Source organism: Grampus griseus, assembly GCF_964374135.1.
Source record: "Grampus griseus genome assembly, chromosome: 4".
Classification (NCBI taxonomy): domain Eukaryota; kingdom Metazoa; phylum Chordata; class Mammalia; order Artiodactyla; family Delphinidae; genus Grampus; species Grampus griseus.
In genome coordinates, this window is record NC_138997.1 from 83,413,779 (window position 1) to 83,435,436 (window position 21,658).

Below are 21,658 nucleotides of genomic sequence, written 5' to 3' on the forward strand. Positions count from 1 at the left end.
TTTGTATTTCTGCAGTGTCTGTTGTAACTTCTCCTTTTTCATTTCTAATTTTATTGATTTGAGTCCTCTCCCTCTTTTTCTTGATGAGTCTGGCTAATGGCTTATCAATTTTGTTTATCTTCTCCAAGAACCAGCTTTTAGTTGTATTGATCCTTGCTATTCTTTTCTTTGTTTCTATTTCAGTTATTTCTGCTCTGATATTTATGATTTCTTTCCTTCTATTAACTGTGGATTTTGTTTCTTCTTTTTTCTCTAGTTCCTTTAGGTGTAAGGTTAGATTATTTATTTGAGATTTTTCTTGTTTCTTGAGGTAGGCTTGTATAGCTATAAACTTCCCTCTTAGAACTGCTTTTACTGCATCCCATATGTTTTGGGTTGTCGTGTTTTCATTATCATTTGTCTCTAGCTATTTTTTGATTTCCTTTTTGATTTCTTCAGCGATCTCTTGGTTATTTAGTAACCTAGTGTTTCGCCTCCATGTGTTTGTGTTTTTTATGTTTTTTCCCCTGTAATTCATTTCTAGTCTCATAGCATTGTGGTCAGAAAAGATGCTTGATATGATTTCAATTTCCGTAAATTTACTGAGGCTTGATTTGTGACCCAAGATGTGATCTATCCTGGAGAATGTTCCCTGCGCACTTGAGATGAAAGTGTAATCTGCTGCTTTTGGGTGGAATGTCCTATAAATGTCAATTAAAGATATCTGGTCTCTTGTGTCATTTAAAGCTTCTCTTTCCTTATTTATTTTCATTTTGGATGGTCTGTTCATTGGTGTAAAGTGAGGTGTTAAAGTCCCCCAAAATTATTCTGTTACTGTCGATTTCCTCTTTTACAGCCATTAGCAGTTGCCTTATGTATTGAGGTGCTCCTATGTTGGGTGCATACATATTTATAATTGTTATATCTTCTTCTTGGATTGATCATTATGTATTGTCCTTCCTTGTCATTTGTAACATTCTTTATTTTAATATCTATTTTATCTGATATGAGTATTGCTACTTCAGCTTTCTTTTTATTTCCATTTGCATGGAATATCTTTTTCCATCCCCTCACTTTCAGTCTGTATGTGTCCCTAGGTCTGAAGTGGGACTCTTGTAGACAGCATATAGATGGGTCTTGTTTTTGTATCCATTCAGCAAGCCTGTGTCTTTTCGTGGGAGCATTTAATCCATTCACGTTTAAGGTAATTATCGATATGTATGTTCCTATGACTGTTTTCTTAATTGTTTAGGGTGTGTTTTTGTAGGTCCTTTTCTTCTCTTGTGGTTCCCACTTAGAGAAGTTCCTGTGCCATTTGTTGTAGAGCTTTTGGTTTCTCCATCGAATCTGAGTGAGATCCTTGCCAGGTAGAGTAAACTTGGTTGTAGGTTCTTCCCTTTCATCACTTTAAGTATATCATGCCACTCCCTTGTGGCTTTGTAGAGTTTCTGCTGAGAAATCAGCTGTTAACCTTATGGAAGTTCCCTTGTATGTTATTTTTCGTTTTTCCCTTGCTGCTTTCAATAATTTTTCTTTATCTTTAATTTTTGCCAATTTGATTACTATGTGTCTCAGCATGTTTCTCCTTGGGTTTATCCTGCATGGGACTCGCTGTGCTTCCTGGACTTCGGTGGCTATTCCCTTTCCCATGTTAGGGAAGGTTTTCACTGTAATCTCTTCAAATATTTTCTCGGGATCTTTCTCTCTCTCTTCTCCTTCTGGGACCCCTATAATGCAAATGTTGTCCCAGAGGTCTCTTAGGCTGTCTTCATTTCTTTTCATTCTTTTTTCTTTATTCTATTCTGCAGCAGTGAATTCCACCATTCTGTCTTCCACGTCACTTATCCATTCTTCTGCCTCAGTTATTCTGCTATTGATTCCTTCTAGTGTAGTTTTCATTTCAGTTATTGTATTGTTCATCTCTATTTGTTTGTTCTTTAATTCTTCTATGTCTTTGTTAAACATTACTTGCATGTTCTCAATCTTTGCCTCCATTTTTTTTCTGAGGTCCTGGGTCATCTTCACTATCATTATTCTGAATTCTTTTTCTGGAAGGTTGCCTATCTCCACTTCATTTAGTCGTTTTTCTGGGGTTTTATCTTGTTTCTTCATCTGGTACATAGCCGTCTGCCTTTGCATCTTGTCTATCTTTCTGCGGATGTGGTTTTTGTTCCCCAGGCTACAGGACTGTAGTTCTTCTTGCTTCTGCTGTCTGCCCTCTGGTGGATGAGGCTATCTAAGAGGCTTGTGCAGGTTTCCTGATGGGAGGGAATCGTGGTGGGTAGAGCTGGGTGTTGCTCTGGTGGTCAGAGCTCAGTAAAACTTTAATCCACTTGACTGCTGATGGGTGAGGCTGGGTTCCCTCCCTATTGGTTGTTTGGCCTGAGGCAATGCAACACTGGAGCCTATCTGGGCTCTATGGTGTGGCTAATGGCCGACTCTGGGAGGGCTCATGCCAAGGACTGCTTCCCAGAACTTCTGCTGCCTGTGTCCTTGTCCCCATGGTGAGCCACAGCCACCCCCCACCTCTGTAGGAGACCCTCCAACACTAGCTGGTAGGTCTGGTTCAGTCTCCCCTGGGGTTACTGCTCCTTCCCCTGGGTCCCAATGCGCACAGTGCTTTGTGTGTGCCCTCCAAAAGTGCAGTCTCTGTTTCCCCCAATCCTGTCGAATTCCTGCAATCAAATCCCACTAGCCTTCAAAGTCTGATTCTCTAGGAATTCCTCCTCCCATTGCCAGACCCCAAAGTTAGGAAGGCTGACGAGGGCCTCAGAACCTTAACTCCAGTGGGTGGACTTCTGTGGTATAAGTGTTCTCCAGTCTCTGAGTCACCCACCTAGCAGTTATGGGATTTGATTTTGCAGTGACTGTGCCCCTCATACCATCTCATTGTGGCTTCTCCTTTATCTTTGGATATGGGGTATCTTTTTTGGTGAGTTCCAGTGTCTTCTTGTCTATGGTTGTCCAGCAGCTAGTTGTGATTCTGGTGTTCTCACAAGAGGGCGTGAGAGGACTTCCTTCTACTCTACTATCTTGGTTCAGGCTCCCTCCCTTTTTTTCTTGATGAGTCTGGCTAATGATTTATCAATTTTGTTTATTGTCTCAAAGAACCAGCTTTTAGTTTTATTGATCTTTGCTATCGTTTTCATAATTTCTTTTTCATTTATTTCTGATCTGATCTTTTTGATTTCTTTCCTTCTGCTAACGTTGGCGTTTTTTGTTCTTCTTTCTCTAATTGCTTTATGTGTAAGGTTAGGTTGTTAATCTGAGATGTTTCTTGTTTCTTAAGGTAGAATTGTATTGCTATAAACTTCCCTCTTAGAACAGCTTTTGCTGCATCCCATAGTTTTTGGGCCAACCTGTTTTCATTGTCATTTGTTTCTAGGTATTTTTTGATTTCCCCTTTGATTTCTTCAGTGATCTCTTGGTTATTAAGTAGTGTGTTGTTTAGCCTCCATGTGTTTGTATTTTTTACAGATTTTTTCCTGTAATTGATATCTAGTCTCATAGCGTTGTGGTCGGAAAAGATACTTGATATGATTTCAGTATTCTTAAATTTACCATGGCTTGATTTGTGACCCAAGATATGATCTATCCTGGAGAATGTTCCATGAGCACTTGAGAAGAATGTATTCTGTTGTTTTTGGATGGATTGTCCTATAAATATCAATTAAGTCCATCTTGTTTAATGTATCACTTAAAGCTTGTGTTCCCTTATTTATTTTCATTTTGGATGATCTGTCCATTGGTAAAAGTGGGGTGTTAAAGTCCCCTACTATGATTGTGTTAATGTTGATTTCCCCTTTTATGGCTGTTAGTATTGGCCTTATGTATTGGGGTGCTCCTGTATTGGGTTCATAAATATTTTCAATTGTTATATCTTCTTCTTGGATTTATCCCTTAATCATTATGTAGTGTCCTTCTTTGTCTCTTGTAATACTCTTTGTTTTCAAGGCTATTTTGTAGATATGAGAATTGCTACTCCAACTTTCTTCTGATTTACATTTGCATGAAATATCTTTTTCCATCCCCTCACTTTCAGTATGTATGTGTTCCTAAGTCTGAAGTGAGTCTCTTGTAGACAGCATATATATGGGTCTTGTTTTTGTATCCATTCAGCCAGTCTGTGTCTTTTGGTTGGAGCATTTAATCCATCTACATTAAGGTAATTATCGACATGTATGTTCCTATTCCCATTTTCTTAATTGTTTTGGGTTTGTTATTGTAGGTCTTTTCCTTCTCTTTTGTTTCCTGCCTAGAGAAGTTCCTTTAGCATTTGTTGTAAAGCTGGTTTGGTGGTCCTGAGTTCTCTTAGCTTTTGCTTGTCTGTAAAGATTTTAATTTCTCCATCAAATCTGAATGAGGGCTTCCCTGGTTGCGCAGTGGTTGGGAGTCTGCCTGCCGATGCAGGGGACACGGGTTCATGCCCCGGTCCGGGAAGATCCCACATGCCGTGGAGCGGCTGCGCCCATGAGCCATGGCCGCTGAGCCTGCATGTCCGGAGCCTGTGCTCTGCAACAGGAGAGGCCACAACAGTGAGAGGCCCGCGTACCACCACAACAACAACAAAATCCGAATGAGATACTTGCTGGGTAGAGTAATCTTGGTTGTAGGTTTTTCTCCTTCATCACTTTAAATATGTCCTTCTACTCCCTCTGGCTTGCAGAGTTTCTGCTGAAAGATCAGCTGTTAACCTTATGGGGATTCCCTTGTGTGTTATTTGTTGTTATTCCCTTGCTGCCTTCAATACTTTTTCTTTGTATTTAATTTTTTGATAGTTTGATTAATATGTGTCTTAGCATATTTCTCCTTGGACTTATCCTATATGGGTCTCTCTGTGCTTCCTGGACTTGATTACCTATTTCCTTTCCCATATTAGGGAAGTTTTCAACTATAATCTCTTCAAATATTTTCTCAGTCCCTTTCTTTTTCTCTTCTTCTTCTGGGACCCCTATAATTCAAATGTTGGTGCATTTAATATTGTCCCAGAGGTCTCTGAGAATGTCTTCAATCTTTTCATTATTTTTTCTTTATTCTGCTCTGTAGTAATTTCCACTATTTTATGTTCCAGGTCACTTATCCGTTTTTCTGCCTTAGTCATTCTGCTAATGATGCCTTCTAGAGAATTTTTAATTTCATGTATTGTGTTCTTCATCACTGTTTGTTTGCTCTTTCATTCTTCTAGGTCCTTGTTAAACATTTCTTATATTTTCTCCATTCTATTTCCAAGATTTTGGATCATCTTTACTATCATTATTCTGAATTCTTTTTCAGGTAGACTGCCTATTTCCTCTTCATTTGTTAGGTCTGGTGGGTTTTTACCTTGCTCCTTCATCTGCTGTGTGTTTCTCTGTCTTCTCATTTTGCTTAACTTACTGTGTTTGGGGTCTCCTTTTCGCAGGCTGCAGGTTCGTAGTTCCTGTTGTTTTTGGTGTCTTTCCCCAGTGGCTAAGGTTGGTTCAGTGGGTTGTGTAGGCTTCCAGGTGCAGGGGACTAGTGCCTATGTTCTGGTGGATGAGGCTGGATCTTGTCTTTCTGGTGGGCAGGTCCACATCTGGTGGTGTGTTTTGGGGTTTCTGTGGCCTTATTATGATTTTAGGCATCCTCTCTGCTAATGGGTAGGGTTGTGTTCCTGTCTTGTAAGTTGTTTGGCATAGGCTGTCCAGCACTGTAACTTGCTGGTCGTTGAGTGGAGCTGGGTCTTGGCGTTGAGATGGAGATCTCTGGGAGATTTTCGCCCTTTGATATTATGTGGAGCTAGGAGGTCTCTTGTGGACCAGTGTCCTGAACTTGGCTCTCCCACCTCAGAGGCACAGCCCTTATGTCTGGCTGGAGCACCAAGAGCCTGTCATCCGCACGGCTCAGAATAAAAGGGAGAAAAAAAAGAAACAAAGAAGATAAAATAAAATAAATTAAAATAAAATAAATTATTAAATAATAATTTTAAAAAAATTTTAAGTAATAAAAAGAAAGAAAGAAGAGAGCAACAAACCAAAAACGATATCCACCAATGATAACAAGTGCTGAAAACTAAAAAACAAAAAAAATGGACAGACAGCACCCTAGGACAAATGGTAAAAGCAAAGCTATAGAGACAAAATCACACACAGAAGTATACAAATACACACTCACAAAAAGAGAAACAGGAAAAAATATATATATATCGTTGCTCCTGAAGTCAACATCCTCAGTTTGGGATGATTCTTTGTCTATTCAGGTATTCCACAGATGCAGGGTACATCAAGTTGACTGTGGAGATTTAATCCTCTGCTCCTGAGGCTGCTGGGAGAGATTTCCCTTTCTCTTCTTTGTTTGCACAGCTCCTGGGATTCAGCTTTGGATTTGGCCCCGCCTCTGCATGTAGGTCACTGAGGGCATCTGTTCTTTGCTCAGGACGGGATTAAAGGAGCAGCTTATTTGGGGGCTCTGGCTCACTCAGGCCTGGGGGAGTGAGGGGTACGGATTTCGGGGCAAGCCTGCAGTGGCAGAGACTGTTGTGATGTTGCACCAGCCTGAGGTGCACTGTGTGTCCTCCCGGGGAAGTTGTCCCTGTATCACGGGACCCTGGCAGTGGCGGGCTGCACAGGATTCCGGGAGGGGAGGTGTGGATAGTGACCTGTGCTTGCACACAGGCTCCTTGGTGGCTTCAGCAGCATCCTTAGTGTCTCATGCTCATCTCTGGGGTCCACGCTGATATCCACAGCTTGCGCCCATCTCTGGAGCTCCTTTAAGCCACACTCTTAATCCCCTCTCCTCGCGCACCAGGAAACAGGCAAGAAAAAGTCTCTTGCCTCTTAGGCAGTTCCAGACTTTTTCCCGGACTCGCTCCCAGCTAGCTGTGGCGCACTAGCCCCCTTCAGGCTGTGTTCACGCAGCCAACCCCATTCCTCTCCCTGGGATCCGATGGAAGCCCGAGCCTCAGCTCCCAGCAGCCACCTGTCCCGGCAGGTGAGCAGACAAGCCTCTTGGGCTGGTGAGTGCTGGTCGGCACCGATCCTCCATGCAGGAATCTCTCCGCTTTGCCCTCCGCACCTGTTACTGTGCTTCTTCCGTGGCTCCGAAGCTTGCCCGCTCCGCCACCCACAGTCTCCACCCGCGAAGGGGCTTCTAGTGTGTGGAAATCTTTCCTCCTTCACAGCTCCCTCCCACTGGTGCAGGTTCTGTCCCTATTCTTTTGTCTCTGTTTTTTCTTTTTTCTTTTGCCCTACCCAGGTATGTGGGGAGTTTGCCTTTTAGGACATCTGAGGTCTTCTGCCAGAGTTCAGTAGGTGTTCTGTAGGAGTTGTTCCTTATGTAGATGTATTTCTGATGTATTTGTGGGGAGGAAGGTGGTCTCCATGTCTTACTCTTCCGCCATCTTGAAGCTCCCTTTCTTTTTATGTTTGTGTTCAACTTTACTTTCTCTTTTTCTCACTGTCTTATAATTTATTTGTTTATATTCCTGGCTCCCCTAATAGAGGATGTGAACCTAGAGGGCAACATCTCTGTTTTGTGTAGGTTTTCAATAAAAGGTTACTGAATCAGTGTTATTGGACATGCAGTGGTTTTTCATTTAGTTCATTTTTCATGAGCCTTGTGGGTATAATGTTTATAATCATAATGAAGGTGGCTGATTAAGCCTTTTTCAAAAATCTGCTCTTATGTGCACAAACTTTTTCTTCTTAGGCTCAGAGTTTCTGGGGAAAAAGATGTTATACAGTCACGTACCTAAGAAAGCAAATGACATTGACCTTTCTGCCTTTCCAAAAATACCACCAATCATTTTTCAGCAGTTACCAAAGGCTTTGGCTATATTTTGGTTAAACTAGCATATTTATACTGTTTTGATACTGTACACTTAACAGAAGCCTGAAGCAACTTGTATTGAAATACTCCCATTTTGATGACATTAATGTCATTAAGAGGAGAAACCCCAAGAGGTTTCTGATCACTTACTCACCAAATAAATACACTGCAGAATTCCACTGTCTTTTTCAATATTATATTTTATAAACATTGTTTTGCAGGCACCTGTGTTGTGATAGTTCACAAACTCAGATGGAGTGGATGGCCAACATCTTTATCGCCCAGGTATTGTATCTGTTTCAACTAGCCAGTAAAGTATAACAACTGTTTATAGCAAATGTTAATAGGGTAGTAGTTTTCAAAGAATTTTTAATGAGTTTTATGTGTATACTTTTATTTTCTCATTCATGTTTTTTTAAATATATGAGAACCCAGATTTACCCATTACTCTTTGAAAGAGAGTCTACTCTTTGTTGCATCTTTTTTTTTTTTTTTTTTTTGCAGTCCCACATTAATCTTTGTTTAGAAAATGTGCTCTTTTCCTTCTTGTTCTCCCCACAGCTTCCTGCTTTTTCCAGAAACAAGGACAGGAACGTACATTTCTTTAAATACATATTGTGTGCTAGATACTTCAAAAGAGTTAACTCATGTATTCCTTGCAACAAATTGCATGGCACTGCTTATAGATGAGGGAACAAAGGTTACCAAAGGCTCCATGATTTGCTTAGGACCATACATTTAGTTAGTGGTTTAACACAGAGGCACCAGAGGCCAACATCTATACTCAATTCCCCAATTAGTCTCCTCCCTATTGGAGCACTCACTCTTTCAGTGACGGGTTAAATAGACCCATTAATAGGACTGGTTTCTTCCCCAACCTTGTCTGGCCGAACTCCCAGCAACGCTTCCCCACAAGAGCATTGAAATTCACTGGTAACAATTAAGTTGCCACTGTTTATTACTGAGGATGTGCTTCCCTGTTTCTCTTACAGGTGAGAAGTTAATTCACCCCCAAATCTTGTCCTTATTTGTTTTGAAAACCATTTTCTCTGTTCATGTAACTTATTAACCTTCCCAGTGGTTAATAAACACTGCTTTTCTCAGCCCGATTCCACTATTACTACCTGGGAATGCATTTTCAGAAAAAGACCAGTGGCTAACATTTTAGAGACTTTGCTTCTTTTTTGTGGCTGTTTAAAAATCCAGATATTCAAGTCCTACTGTAAAAAGAGTAGGCTTGAAGTATTAGTAAGATTGGAACTATAGAGTCTAAAACTGTTACAGTGTCTGGTTATGGCACAACTAAATTGTTTTCATTTTTATAACTGAAGTCAGTAGACTCTGTAGTTGAAAATTAAGGTGTAAATAGCCAGGAAGCAGAGGTTGCTCTTACCACCAAGTTATTTCTTCCTGACTCACCTGTCCCTCATTGTGTTGGCCCCAGAGACTCAGCCCAATTACATTTCTTAAGTTCATTCCACTTCTTAGGATTAAGGTAAACACTAAGGTCCTTTTGGATTTGAGGATTTAATGGTTCACCTCCATAGGGAAAGAGACAGGAAAATAGCAAACATTAATATATACGTTAATACACACACACACACACACACACACACACACACACACACACACACACACACACACACACACACACACACACACACACACACACACACACACACACACACTCCAACAGTGAGTGCCCCTTACAATGCATTCTTTCTGGTGCCCTGAATACTTTTCTAATATCCATCCCCATCCTTACCCCTGCCTCAAAAGTCTTCGGCTTACATGTCACATTCTCAGAGAAACCTTCCCTGACCTTCAGACCAATTAGACCTTCAGGCTGTAGGAACCCTTAGCATTCTTTACTTCAACACTGTCATACTAATTAAAAAGCATTTGTGTCTTTAGGTTTATGTCTGTCTTTCCTACTAAAATGTAAACTCCATGAGAGGAAGGACCTTGTCAGTCTTATTAGAACTAATTATATATCTGCATCACAGAACCCAATACATCTTCCAAAGTACATGCTCAATTAGTATTTCTAAAATAGTATAGAGGATAATCTGATAAAATTTCAAATAGATATTAGTGTGATAAAACAATAAATAAAATAAGCTAGGGAAAGGAAAGCCAGTGTGACTGATATAAGGAGGACATTAATTGAGAAAGATTCTCAGGGAATACCTTTCTGAGTATCTGAAAGGTGTGCTGAGACCTGTCTGAAATGAGGGAGCCAGGTATGCAGGACAGGCAGAGCATTCCAGGGCAGGGTTAGGGGTCAGCAAGGTCCTGACATGTTATAATCTTGACTTATTCCATGACTATCATGAAGGCCTATCTGAGACAGGATGTAAGAGATAAGGAAGGCAGGGGACAGATGATGTATTCCCAGTTTAGGAGTTTCAGTGGGAAACAAGGGAAAGATATAATCAGCTTATATTACTGGAAAATAATAATTTTGGTTCCTTTGTTGAACTGCACTGTAGAAGGTCAAAGATGGAAGCAGGAAGAACAGCTCTGTGGAAGAAGATGGCAGCTCAGACTAGGGTGGTAACAGTGGGTCTGGTAAGACATATTCAGATCCAGGAGTATTTGAAGGTAGAGGCAGTAAAGCTTACAGATTGATCAGCTATAGCAGTTTGAGGAGTAGAAATCAAGGAAGAGTCCGAGTTGTTTGTTTGGCCTTGGGCAGCTGATGAATGTAGGTGACATTATCAGAGATGCAGAAGAAAATTGAGAGTTCTGTTTTGGCCACATGAAATCTGAGATGCCTGTTAGACATACAAGGGGATATGATGAGTAGCAGTTTAGGTGTATAGATCAACAACTCAGGCAAAAGTTTGGGGCCGAAATGTAAATTTTGTGGAAGTCAGCATTTGGATTGTATTGAAAGGCCATTGGAGGATAGGGTGAGATGAGAGAGAGACTGTATGAATGAGAGAGAATTAGAACACAAAATTGGAGAGGGGAGGCTATAGGGAAAGACAGAGAAAGAGAAGACAGACAAATAAGCCCTAGGACATTCCAAACGTTAAAGGTCAAACAGAAGTGAAAAATTGAGCAAAAGAAATAAGAAGCTTGGAGGAAGGAGGAAAACCAGGTGATACATGTAGAGAATTCTATCAAGGAATTAGAGGATAGAATATTAAACCAGCAGAGGCCCTGAGCCAACAGGAAGCAATGTGAGCAAGTGCATGTGTTCAGCATTGTGAAAAAAAATCATTGTACAACAGAGTGTGGGGCACATTTGTTCTCATATTATTGACTATATATTCTGGCCCACTGAGTGATTATAGATATGATTGGGGCAGAGTTATTTATAATCAGAGTAAATACTTATTGGAAGAGAAGGGAGCCTTGTTTATATGGCTATAGATGCAGAGAGACTGGTACATTTCATGGTGGGAAAATGAAATTATTGGATGATTACTAATAATTTTTCAATTAAATCAGTGAGGTCACCACATGTGAGTCAGGGGTGGATATTAGAAGTGTAGGGGCAGAATAAAAGATGAGATAATACCTTCAGAGAGTGAGGGAGCCAGTTGTACTATACTAGAATATGAAGGGAAGGCTAAGTGCTCACTTGAAATTTAAGGGTAAATTTAAAGTGAGATGCATCTCCAGATTGATTTTCTATTTTTTATTTCCCCTCCATCAATTTGGAGGCACCCATGGAGTAAGTATAATTGGGTTTAACTAGGCTTGGGGCTTTGCCAGGCAAGTGTGATCAAAGGAGAAGCAGCACAGGACTTGATCTTATTTATAAGGAGGTGAGTATACTGATTGACCATGAAATCTAAGCCAGACTGTGAAGGAAGTGGGAAAAAATGTGAAAAGTAGAATGGTGGTGGAGAATGGACTGAAGATCTCAAGGAGTCTAAAGAATATTTAGGGTTAATGAAACTAAACTAGGTTACCTGGAAAGATGTCAAGGTCAGAAAGTGATAGGCAGAACCATGTTTACTGCAGAATTATTCACCATAGGCAAGGTATGGAAACAACCTTAAGTGTCTATCGATGGATGAATGGATAAAGATGTGTGTAGTGTGTGTGTATATACACACACATACATATATACAAACATGTATACAATGGAATATTGTTCAGCCCTAAAAAAGGAAATCTGTCATTTGGGACAACATGGATGAACCTGGAGGGCATTTTGCTAAGTGAATTAAGCCAGACAAAGACAATTACTGCATGGTATTCCATATAAAAATCAAACTCATAGAAACAGAATGGAACAGTTGGTTGCCAGGGGCTGTGGGGGAAATAGTGAGAGTCTGGTAAAAGGGTACATACTTTCAGATATAAGATGAATAAGGTCTGAGGATCTAATAGATGACATGGTGACTATAGTTCATAACACTGTATTATATAATTTAAATTTGCTAAGAGAGTAGAACTTAAATGTTCTTACCAAAAGAAACCCAGAAAGGTTAAATATGTGAGATGATAGATATGCTGATTAACTCGATGGGGGGAATCCTTTCACAATGTATGCATGTATCAAATCATCACGTTGTACACTTTAGATATCTTACAGTTTTGTCAATTATACCTCAGTAAAGATGTGGGGAAAAAATTTGAAAAAGTGGGATGCAGAAATGAAGATTTGGGGCTGTGATCACTATAATGAGAGTATGATCCTCAGCTATATGCTCCATGCAGTATGACTTTTGAAGTCACTTATACATAACTATAAAGGTTATCAGAACATATTACTTAGATCTAAAGATTTCTGTTATTGGGAAAAATACCTCTTGGATCAATCCAGTGAGAACTAATTAGCTGGTATTCACAGCACTGTATATCATGTCAGAAAAAAAAATGTGTTTGAAAACTACATTTGCTCTTAGATTCCTCAAAATACCGTTTAACACATATATTATACATCAGTGAGTAAAAGTGTAGGCATAATTCATAGGATTACCTAATTCCTTCCCAGCCAGTATTCTCCCAACTTTACATGTTGGGAACATCCCAATTACGTAATATCAAAGTTTTTTTTACCAAGTTTAAGACCATGACATAAAAATAATAATATGAAGCTTGTAACTTTCTCTCTGATTGAAATATTGTATAATTTACCATTGTAGATTTGCTGAACCAAAGTAAGCACTTCACTGAAATCCAAGGGTAGATCTGATGCCTATGCACTAAATCTAGTAATAATAGGACCTGCACTGTAGGATCATTGAGGATTAAATGAGATAATATCCGTATATTGATAAGCACAAAGGCAAGCAGTCTGCCCCTCAGTATAACTTAGCTGCTATTTTATAGTGAGTATATAGTCAACATTTGTTGAAATTAGTTCTTTGCTATAAAACACAACGTTAAACTACTAATTGCAACATAAGAATAAGAATCTGTTCATTCTTTAGAGGAAAAAAATGAGTAGGCATTTAGCTATATAGTTTACCAAATGGTTTTCATTTCATCATAATATCTGTAAACGTCTCATTGTGTGTAGTTGGTATTCTGTATTTCTTTCACAGGTTGTTGTCTGAAAATCAATTTGTTTTTCCCAACTTCTGAAAAGTTAATCTACCCTGAAGAATAGAAAAATTCTTTAAAGATTTTTCTTTTATATGCATATCTTAAGGATTTATCATCCAAGAGCTTATATTTTTAACCTATGGATATTTCTCCCCTTTGCAAAATTACCTTTTCTCCAGTCATATCTATAATTGCTCAGTGCCCAGAATATGTAGTCAATAGTTTGAGAACAAATGTGTGCCACTCTCTGTTGTACAATGATTTTCAGTATAAATGTCTGTGTACAAGGTAACGTTTCTTTGGAATTCAATTAAATGAAAATAACATTTTTCAAAAGGTCATAAAATAAAGATAATTTTTCCAGTAGCCATGCCTTAGGTTGACTTGGGGTATATATAATGTCAAATTATTTTGACACGAAAGTTATCTTTGGTGGTAAGGGAAAATGAATGTACAATTGCTTTGATTACAGGGCCTAAAAATGTAGACATGTATATTAATTTTCTTCCACAAAGAGATTTGCCGATTTCCTTAAATATTTTTCCCCTTTTGGTTGGATAAGTAGTACAGAAGACATGTATTTGACGTTTAGAAATTGAACTGAGACCTCAAAGCTCAGTTCACTTAAGAGTTTTACATCCTCACGCGGTACCACCATCAGAGTGAACATCATAATTACAAACAGCCTTCTCATGGAAAGCAGATCATCTGACTTGGATATATGAGAAAGGAGCCAAGTGACTATATAATTTGGTGTACCACATAATAAAATCACACACCCACAGCAAGAAATTTTGTTTCCACAGCATGAAAGTGATATATGGCCACCAGCTGGAAAGGAACGAAAACGTTCTATAACCAAAACTCCCAAAATTGGAGGTTTGCCTCTAATTCCCATCCAGCATGAGAAAAATGCAACCCAAGCCTGGAGAGATATTGAGGTAAGGTTAGGATTTTATTTGTTTTTATATTAATCATAGCATTTGTTTTCTTATGTCTTAATGTGATTAAATGCATTAATTACTTCATTGGTTTCAAAAGCACAGTAATAAGCACTTTGAAAAGCACAGTAAAAATAACATCCATCAAGAAAACTTTATGAATGACCCTATGCCACTCTCTGAAGTGTTATATTTTATTAACTTCTCTTAAATGATCAATTTTAATAATGTCATTGACCACTCTATTAAATATGTACAATACCACTTTTTGTTTTTATTCCTAAAGTGGCCAAGAATCTTAAATATGTATATATAAGTTCTGGTGATAAAAATCACAGTCTCAAATTAGCCTTACAAGTTCACTTCTAACCTCCTTAGAATGAGCCCATGGCAGAATGTCTGGAGCCATGGTAGTTAGACTTTCCAGTAACACAATCAAATTTCAGAGGCTGGGAACCGATGGGGTGTCTCAGTTAATATAAGGAACTGCAAGATGACCCCTGAGCATCAATAAAGAAGATTTGGCATCTTTCATGAAAACTGTGTGCTTTCCTTCTCACCTTGAAGGGCAGGGTGACCATAAGTAGCATCAGTCTTGATTCAGGAAAAAGACATAGGTTGTTTGCACTCAAAACTCATTAGACAATTTGCAACTAATGTGCATTTCAAGGCCTTAAATGAGTCCCTCAAAGCAAAAAGAAAAGCATGTAAAAGATACTGTTATTTCTTCTTGGAGCCTAGGTTTGGCCATTAAGCTGTGTGAGTTCCTTGCTTTCCAAACAGGAATAACTTTTTTTTTTTAATTTTTACTGGAGTATAGTTGATTTACAACGTTGTGTTAGTTTCAGGTATAACAGGAATAACTTTTGAAAGACAAAAGCCATTTTAATTTAGTGATCAGATTTTTTTTAAATGTTTTTCCATGACTGTCTTTCCTTGAACATTTATCTCACTGTAATACGCTTCTTCTCCAGAAGATAAAAGCTTTGAAATAATGGTTTATTCCCTTTGTTGCCTGTTCAGTCCTTATGCGCTGCTGTGATCAAAAGGAGGAATAAGACAGTAAGAACTCAGGAGCTTGTCCCTCCTGCCATTCTGCGCTTACGGGTTTTTCTTCCTAATAAACTGCTTTGCAGAACTATGGATTCCTCAGCTAATCTGGAATCTTAAAATTTTAAGAGTCATGTTTCCCAAGAACCCAGATTAGGGAACACAGAAACATAGGGAGTAGATATGTCCTACTGTGACTCCAGCTTCTCCTGACAGTGCCTCAGGATTGATTACGGAGCAAAGCAAAAATATAAATTATTAGGCTCAAAATACATTAACCAGTATCCAGTACAGAACTGAGGTGATGATTGAATATATAATAATTTCTTACTTAATCCCAAATCCAGAATTTCAGAGACAATTATTTTTTAGCATACTTGAGACCAGAAAACTGTACAAAAACTGTAACAAAATCGTTAAAGGCTTAAAAAGCAATTTTGTGAAATACTAATTGCTAGAAAATTTGTTAGTAAACTAAACCAAGCTTTTTTGTAAATTTAGTAAATGTGGTAATTCAACAAATTTTAAAATTTAATTCTTAAAAAGGACAGAATTGCAAGTTTTCATATGAACCAATAAAATATTTGTTATTGAATTAGATTTATGTAAATACATAAGAAAATATATTAATAAAATGACAAAGTATTACTAAGAGTAGATTCATAAGAAAAAAATATAGTAATATCGGGCTTCCCTGGTGGCGCAGTGGTTGAGAGTCCGCCTGCCAATTCAGGGGACATGGGTTTGTGCCCTGGTCCGGGAGGATCCCACATGCCACAAAGCGGCTGGGCCCGTGAGCCATGGCCGCTGAGCCTGTGTGTCAGGAGCCTGTGCTCCACAATGGGAGAGGCCACAACAGTGAGAGGCCCACGTACCACAAAAAAAAAAATATATATATATATATATATAGTCATATCAACAGATATATTCAAGAAGCGTTGCTTTTCAAACAAATTGTTGACAGATTGGTGAATTTGGTGACTTCCCATTCCATGAGCTGTCTTGCTTTCATGAGGTTCAGTAGAAACTTGTATGAGAATACCTCCTCCAGGCAGGGAAGGCTTCCTGGAGGAAGTGACTTCCAAAATTTATTGAGTAAATTAGTAGTGAGCTAGTGAATAAGCCAGAGGAAGTAAGTTGTTGACAAAGGAAATCATACATGAAGAGGCAAATAGTGCATAAGAATGTACAAGCTATATGCTACCTACGGCCCTCCTACTTCCACTTAGGTACCTACTTCATCGTGTTCATTGTGCTCAGCTTTTATCTGTAAGCTCCTAGGGATAATAAAAGCCCTTACTTCATAGGGGGTTGTTCTCTCTGCTGGGAGACACACTCCATTTCAGATCCTCATTTCCATTTAAACAAACAGTTTTCTCTAAATGCCCTCTGACACAAACTGGCATCGTCTGGACCAGCCTACCTTTTACTCTCCTAAATTTCATACCTTATCAGTCTTTCTTTTTAAATTATTAAGACCTTAAGGATAGTGCAGCACATAAATGATGCCCTTCTTTCCACAGTACTGATGCCTTGGCTTTCTTTCCCCATAACATGCAAAGGCACTCCACACACCATATTGTTCATGCAAAGCACTCACTACCATCTCTTGATTTCTACCAGTTCACTTCATCATGCCTCCCCGCCTTTGTATAAGGTTATGTCATTTAGGCTAATATCATAGTTTTACTTGAAATTTCAGCATTACATGTATGAATATTTGGCCTCTAAATTCTGCATCTAAGAGCGTCCCAAAGTCTTTCTGCTGATAACTGAAAAGTAATGAGAACTGTATAATATATAAAACCACTCTATATTGATCCTTGATTTTCCGTAATAGATGTCACGTGAAACTTTTTAGTAAAATTCATATTTATAAACTCCCAGTCACATTCCTATGCTAAATAGCCATAATTTTTACTAATCTCTCATTTTTTTTGTACTGTGATAAAATACACATAAATTTTCCATTTTAACCATTTTAAGTGCATAGTACATTAATTACATTCACATGGTTGTGCAACTATTACTACTATCTCTCTTAAACATATTCTAATTAAACTTTGGAATTCAACTAGATACTAAATAACTAAATATTTCTTCCTATCAGTTTTAGAGAAGAAATACTTATCTGAGATGTATAATCATGAGCTTATCAGAAAATTCTAAATTGCAAAATTATTTATAATTTATGTTGATTAAAATGTTTTTATTCAGCTTGAATTTGACTTACAAAATTTCATGTCCTGATCTGCTGAAATTTAGGAAAATAGAACAGAATATTAAACATCTGAATTTTTTTAAGCTTTCTTCACTTCCTATTCAGAAAATATTTATTGACCACTTCCTGTGTGCTGGCACTGTGATAGGTTTGCACGTCAATGAACAAATCAAACAAAAGAATCCTTGCATTGCATTAACTTTCTAGCAGGGCATTCAGATAATCACAAGAGATATAAGTAGCTTGTCTAGTATATATATTAGAAAGTGATGAGCACTATAGAGAAAAAGAGGTGAGGTGTTGCCCTTTAAACATTATATTAGACATCCTTAGTTACAGCACTGTTTATGCTACTCAGTTTTTTTTTTTTTTCAAAATAGTATTTTAAAAAATTTTTATTTTATATTGGAGTATAGTTGATTAACAATGTTGTGTTAGTTTCAGGTGTACAGCAAAGTGATTCAGTTATACATATACATGTATCTATTCTTTTTCAAATTCTTTTCCCATTAGGTTATTACAGAATATTGAGCAGAGTTCCCTGTTCTATCCAGGAGGACCTTGTTGGTTATCTATTTTAAAGATAGCAGTGCTTTGGGAAGTATGGTCATTCTGACAATGTGGATTCTTACAATGCAAGAATATGGTATATCTCTCCATCTGTTTGTGTCATCTTCGATTTCTTTCATCAGTGTCTTATAGTTTTCAGAGTACAAGTCTTCTGCGTCCTTAGGTAGGTTTATTCCTAGGTATTTTATTCTTTTTGATGAGATGGTAAATGAGATTGTTTCTTTAATTTCTCTTTCTGATCTTTCATACTTAGTGTGTAGAAATGCAACAGATTTCTGTGTAATAATTTTGTATCCTGCAACTTTACCGAATTCATTGATGAGCTCTAGTAGTTTTCTGGTAGCATCTTTAGGATTTTCTATGCATAGTATCACATCATCTGCAAACAGTGACAGTTTTACTTCTTCTTTTCCAATTTGCATTCCTTTTTTTTCCTTCTATTCTCTGATTGCCATGGCTAGGACTTCCAAAGCTATGCTGAATAAAAGTGGCACAATTGAAAATCCTTCTCTTGTCCCTGACCTTAGAGGAAATGCTTTTAGCTTTTCACTGTTGGATATAATGTTAGCTTTGGGTTTGTCATATATGGTCTTTATTATGTTGAGGTATGTTCCCTCTATGCACACTTTCTGGAGAGTTATTATCATAAATGGATGTTGAATTTTGTCAAAAGCTTATTCTGCATGTATTGAGGTGATCATATGGTTTTTCTTCTTCAATTTGTTAATACGGTGTATCACACTGATTGATTTGCAGATACTGAAGAATCCTTGCATCCCTGGGATGAATCCCACTTGATCATGGTGTATGATCCTTTTAATGTATTGTTGGATTCAGATTGCTAGTATTTTGTTGAGGATTTTTGCATCTACGTTCATCAGTGCTATATTGGCCTGTAATTTTCATTTTTTGTAGTATCTTTGTCAGGTTTTGGTACCAGGGTGATGATGGCCTCATAGAATGAGTTTGGGAGTGTTCCTTCCTCTGCAGTTTTTTGGAACACTTTCAGAAGGATAGGTGTTAGCTCTTCTCTAAATGTTTGATAGAATTCACCTGTGAAGCCATCTGGTCCTGGACTTTTGTTTGTTGGGAGTTTTTTAATCACAGTTTCAATATCAGTACTCCTGATTGATCTGTTCATATTTTCTATTTCTTCCTGGTTCACTCTTAGGAGATTGTACCTTTCTAAGAATTTGTCCATTTCTTCCAGGTTTTCCACTTTATTAGCGTATAGTTGTTTGTAGTAGTTTCTTATGATCCTCTATTTCTGTGGTGTCTCTGTAACTTCTCTTTTTTCATTTCTGCTTTTATTGATTTGAGCCCTCTCCCTTTCTTCCTTGATGAGTGTGGCTAAAGGTTTATCAATTTTATTTTTTCAAAGAACCGGCTTTTTAGTTTCATTGATATTCTGTTGTTTTCTTCATTTCTATTTCATTTATTTCTGCTCTGATCTTTATGATTTCTTTCCTTCTACTAACTTTGGGTTTTTCTTCTTCTTTCTGTAGTTGCTTTAAGCGTAAGGTTAGGTTGTTTATTTGTAATTTTTCTTGTTTCCTGAGGTAAGATTACATTGCTGTAAACTTCCCTCTTAGAACTGCTTTTGCTGCATCCATAGGTCTTGGATCAGTGTGCTTTCATTTTCATTTGTCTCTGGGTATCTTCTGATTTCCTCTTTGATTTCTTCAGTGATCCATTGGTTGTTTAATAGCATATTTTTTAGCCTTCACATGTTTGTGTTTTTTACGGGTTTTTTTCTTATAGTTGATTTCTAATCTCATATTGTTGTGGTCGGAAAAGATGCTTGATGATTTCAATTTTCTTAAATTTACTGAGGCTCACTTTATGGCCCAGCACATGACCTGGAGAACGTTCCATGTGCACGTGAGAAGAATATGTATTCTGCTGCTTTGGGATAGAATGCTCTATAAATCTCAATTAAGTCCATCTGGTCTAATGTGTCATTTAAAGTGTGTTTCCTTACTGATTTTTTGTCTGGATGATCTGTCCGTTGATGAAAATGGGGTGTTAAAATCCCTATTATTGGTTACTGTCGATTTCTCCTTATATGGCTGTATTTGCCCTATATATTGAGGCACCTATATTGGGTTCTTATATATTTACAATTATTGTATCTTCTTCTTGAATTGATCTCTTGATCATTATGTGGTGTCCTTGTCTCTTGTAACAGTCTTTATTCTAAAGCCTATTTGTCTGATATGAGTATTGCTACTCCAGCTTTCTTTTGATTTCCATTTGCATGGAACGCCTTTTTGCATCCCCTCACGTTCAGTCTGTATGTGTCCCTAGATCTGAAGTGCATCTCTTGTAGACAGAATATATATAGGGGTTTTTTGTTTGTTTGTTTTTTGCGGTACGTGGGCCTCTCACTGTTGTGGCCTCTCCCGTTGCGGAGCACAGGCTCCGGACGTGCAGGTTCAGTGTCCATGGTTCACGGGCCCAGCCACTCTGCAGCATGTGGGATCCTCCCGGACCGGGGCACGAACCCGTGTCCCCTGCATCGGCAGGCAGACTTTCAACCACTGTGCCACCAGGGAAGCCCTAGGGGTTTTGTTTTTGTATCCATTCAGCCAGTCTGTTTTTGGTGGGAGCATTCATTCCATTTAGATTTAAGGTAATTATCTATATGTTCTTATTGCTATTTTGTTAATTGTTTTGGATTTGTTTTTGCAGCTCTTTTTTCTTCCCTTCCTCTTTTGTTCTCTTGTGAATTGATGACTAACTTTAGTGTTGTGTTTGGATTCCTTTTTCTTTGAGTGTATCTATTGTAGATTTTTAGTTTGCAGTTACCGTGAGGTTTTGATATAGCAGTCTATATACAAACAAGATTGTTTTAAGTTGCTGGTCTTTTCATTTCAAATGCATTTCCAATATCCTGCATTTGTGCTCTCCTCATCTCACAGTTGCTGGTTTTGGTAATCATATCTGTGTGCAGATGATTTCCTACCTTTACTGTATGTTTGCCTTTGCCAGAAAGCTTTTCCATTTGTAATTTTCTTGTTTCTAGTTGTGGCCCTTTCTTTTCTGCTTTGAGAAGTCCGTTAGCATTTGTTGCAAAGCTGGTCTGGTGGTGCTGAATTCTCTTAGCTTTTGCTTGTCTGTAAAGCTTTTGATTTCTCTCTCAAATGTGAATGAGTGCCTTGCTGGATAGAGTATTCTTGGTTGTAGGTTCTTCCCTTTCATCACTTTAAATATATTGTGCCACTCCCTTCTGGCTTGTAAAGTTTCTGCTGAGAAATCAGCTGTTAACCTTAGGGGAGTTCCCTTGTATGTTATTTGTCTCTTTTCCCTTGTTGCTTTTAATGTTCTTTCTTTGTCTTTAATTTTTGTCAATTTGATTACTATGTGTCTCGGCATGTTGTTTTTGGGGTTATCCTGCCCGGGACTCTCTGTACTTCCTGGACTTGGGTGACTGTTTCCTTTCCCATGGTAGGGAGGTTTTCAGCTATTATCTCTTCAATTATTTTGTCAAATCCTTTGTCTCTCTCTCTTCTCCTTCCAGGACTCCTGTAATGTGAATGTTGGGGCATTCAATGTTGTCCCAGAGGTCTCTTAGACTGTTTTCACTTCTTTTCATTCTTTT

At 38.2% G+C, this 21,658-nt stretch overlaps 1 protein-coding gene across 1 annotated transcript in view; it reads left to right on the forward strand.

Annotated features, from left to right (window-relative positions):
- The window catches only part of ARAP2 (ArfGAP with RhoGAP domain, ankyrin repeat and PH domain 2), a gene marked incomplete at both ends in the record, with an annotated part of 182,354 nt that overhangs the window by 157,978 nt on the left and 2,718 nt on the right, over positions 1-21,658 (forward strand). The window contains 2 exons of the mRNA XM_082653125.1: positions 7,986-8,049; positions 14,082-14,216. Coding sequence (XP_082509251.1) covers positions 7,986-8,049; positions 14,082-14,216 — 199 coding nt within the window. The remainder of the gene's footprint in view (positions 1-7,985; positions 8,050-14,081; positions 14,217-21,658) is intronic.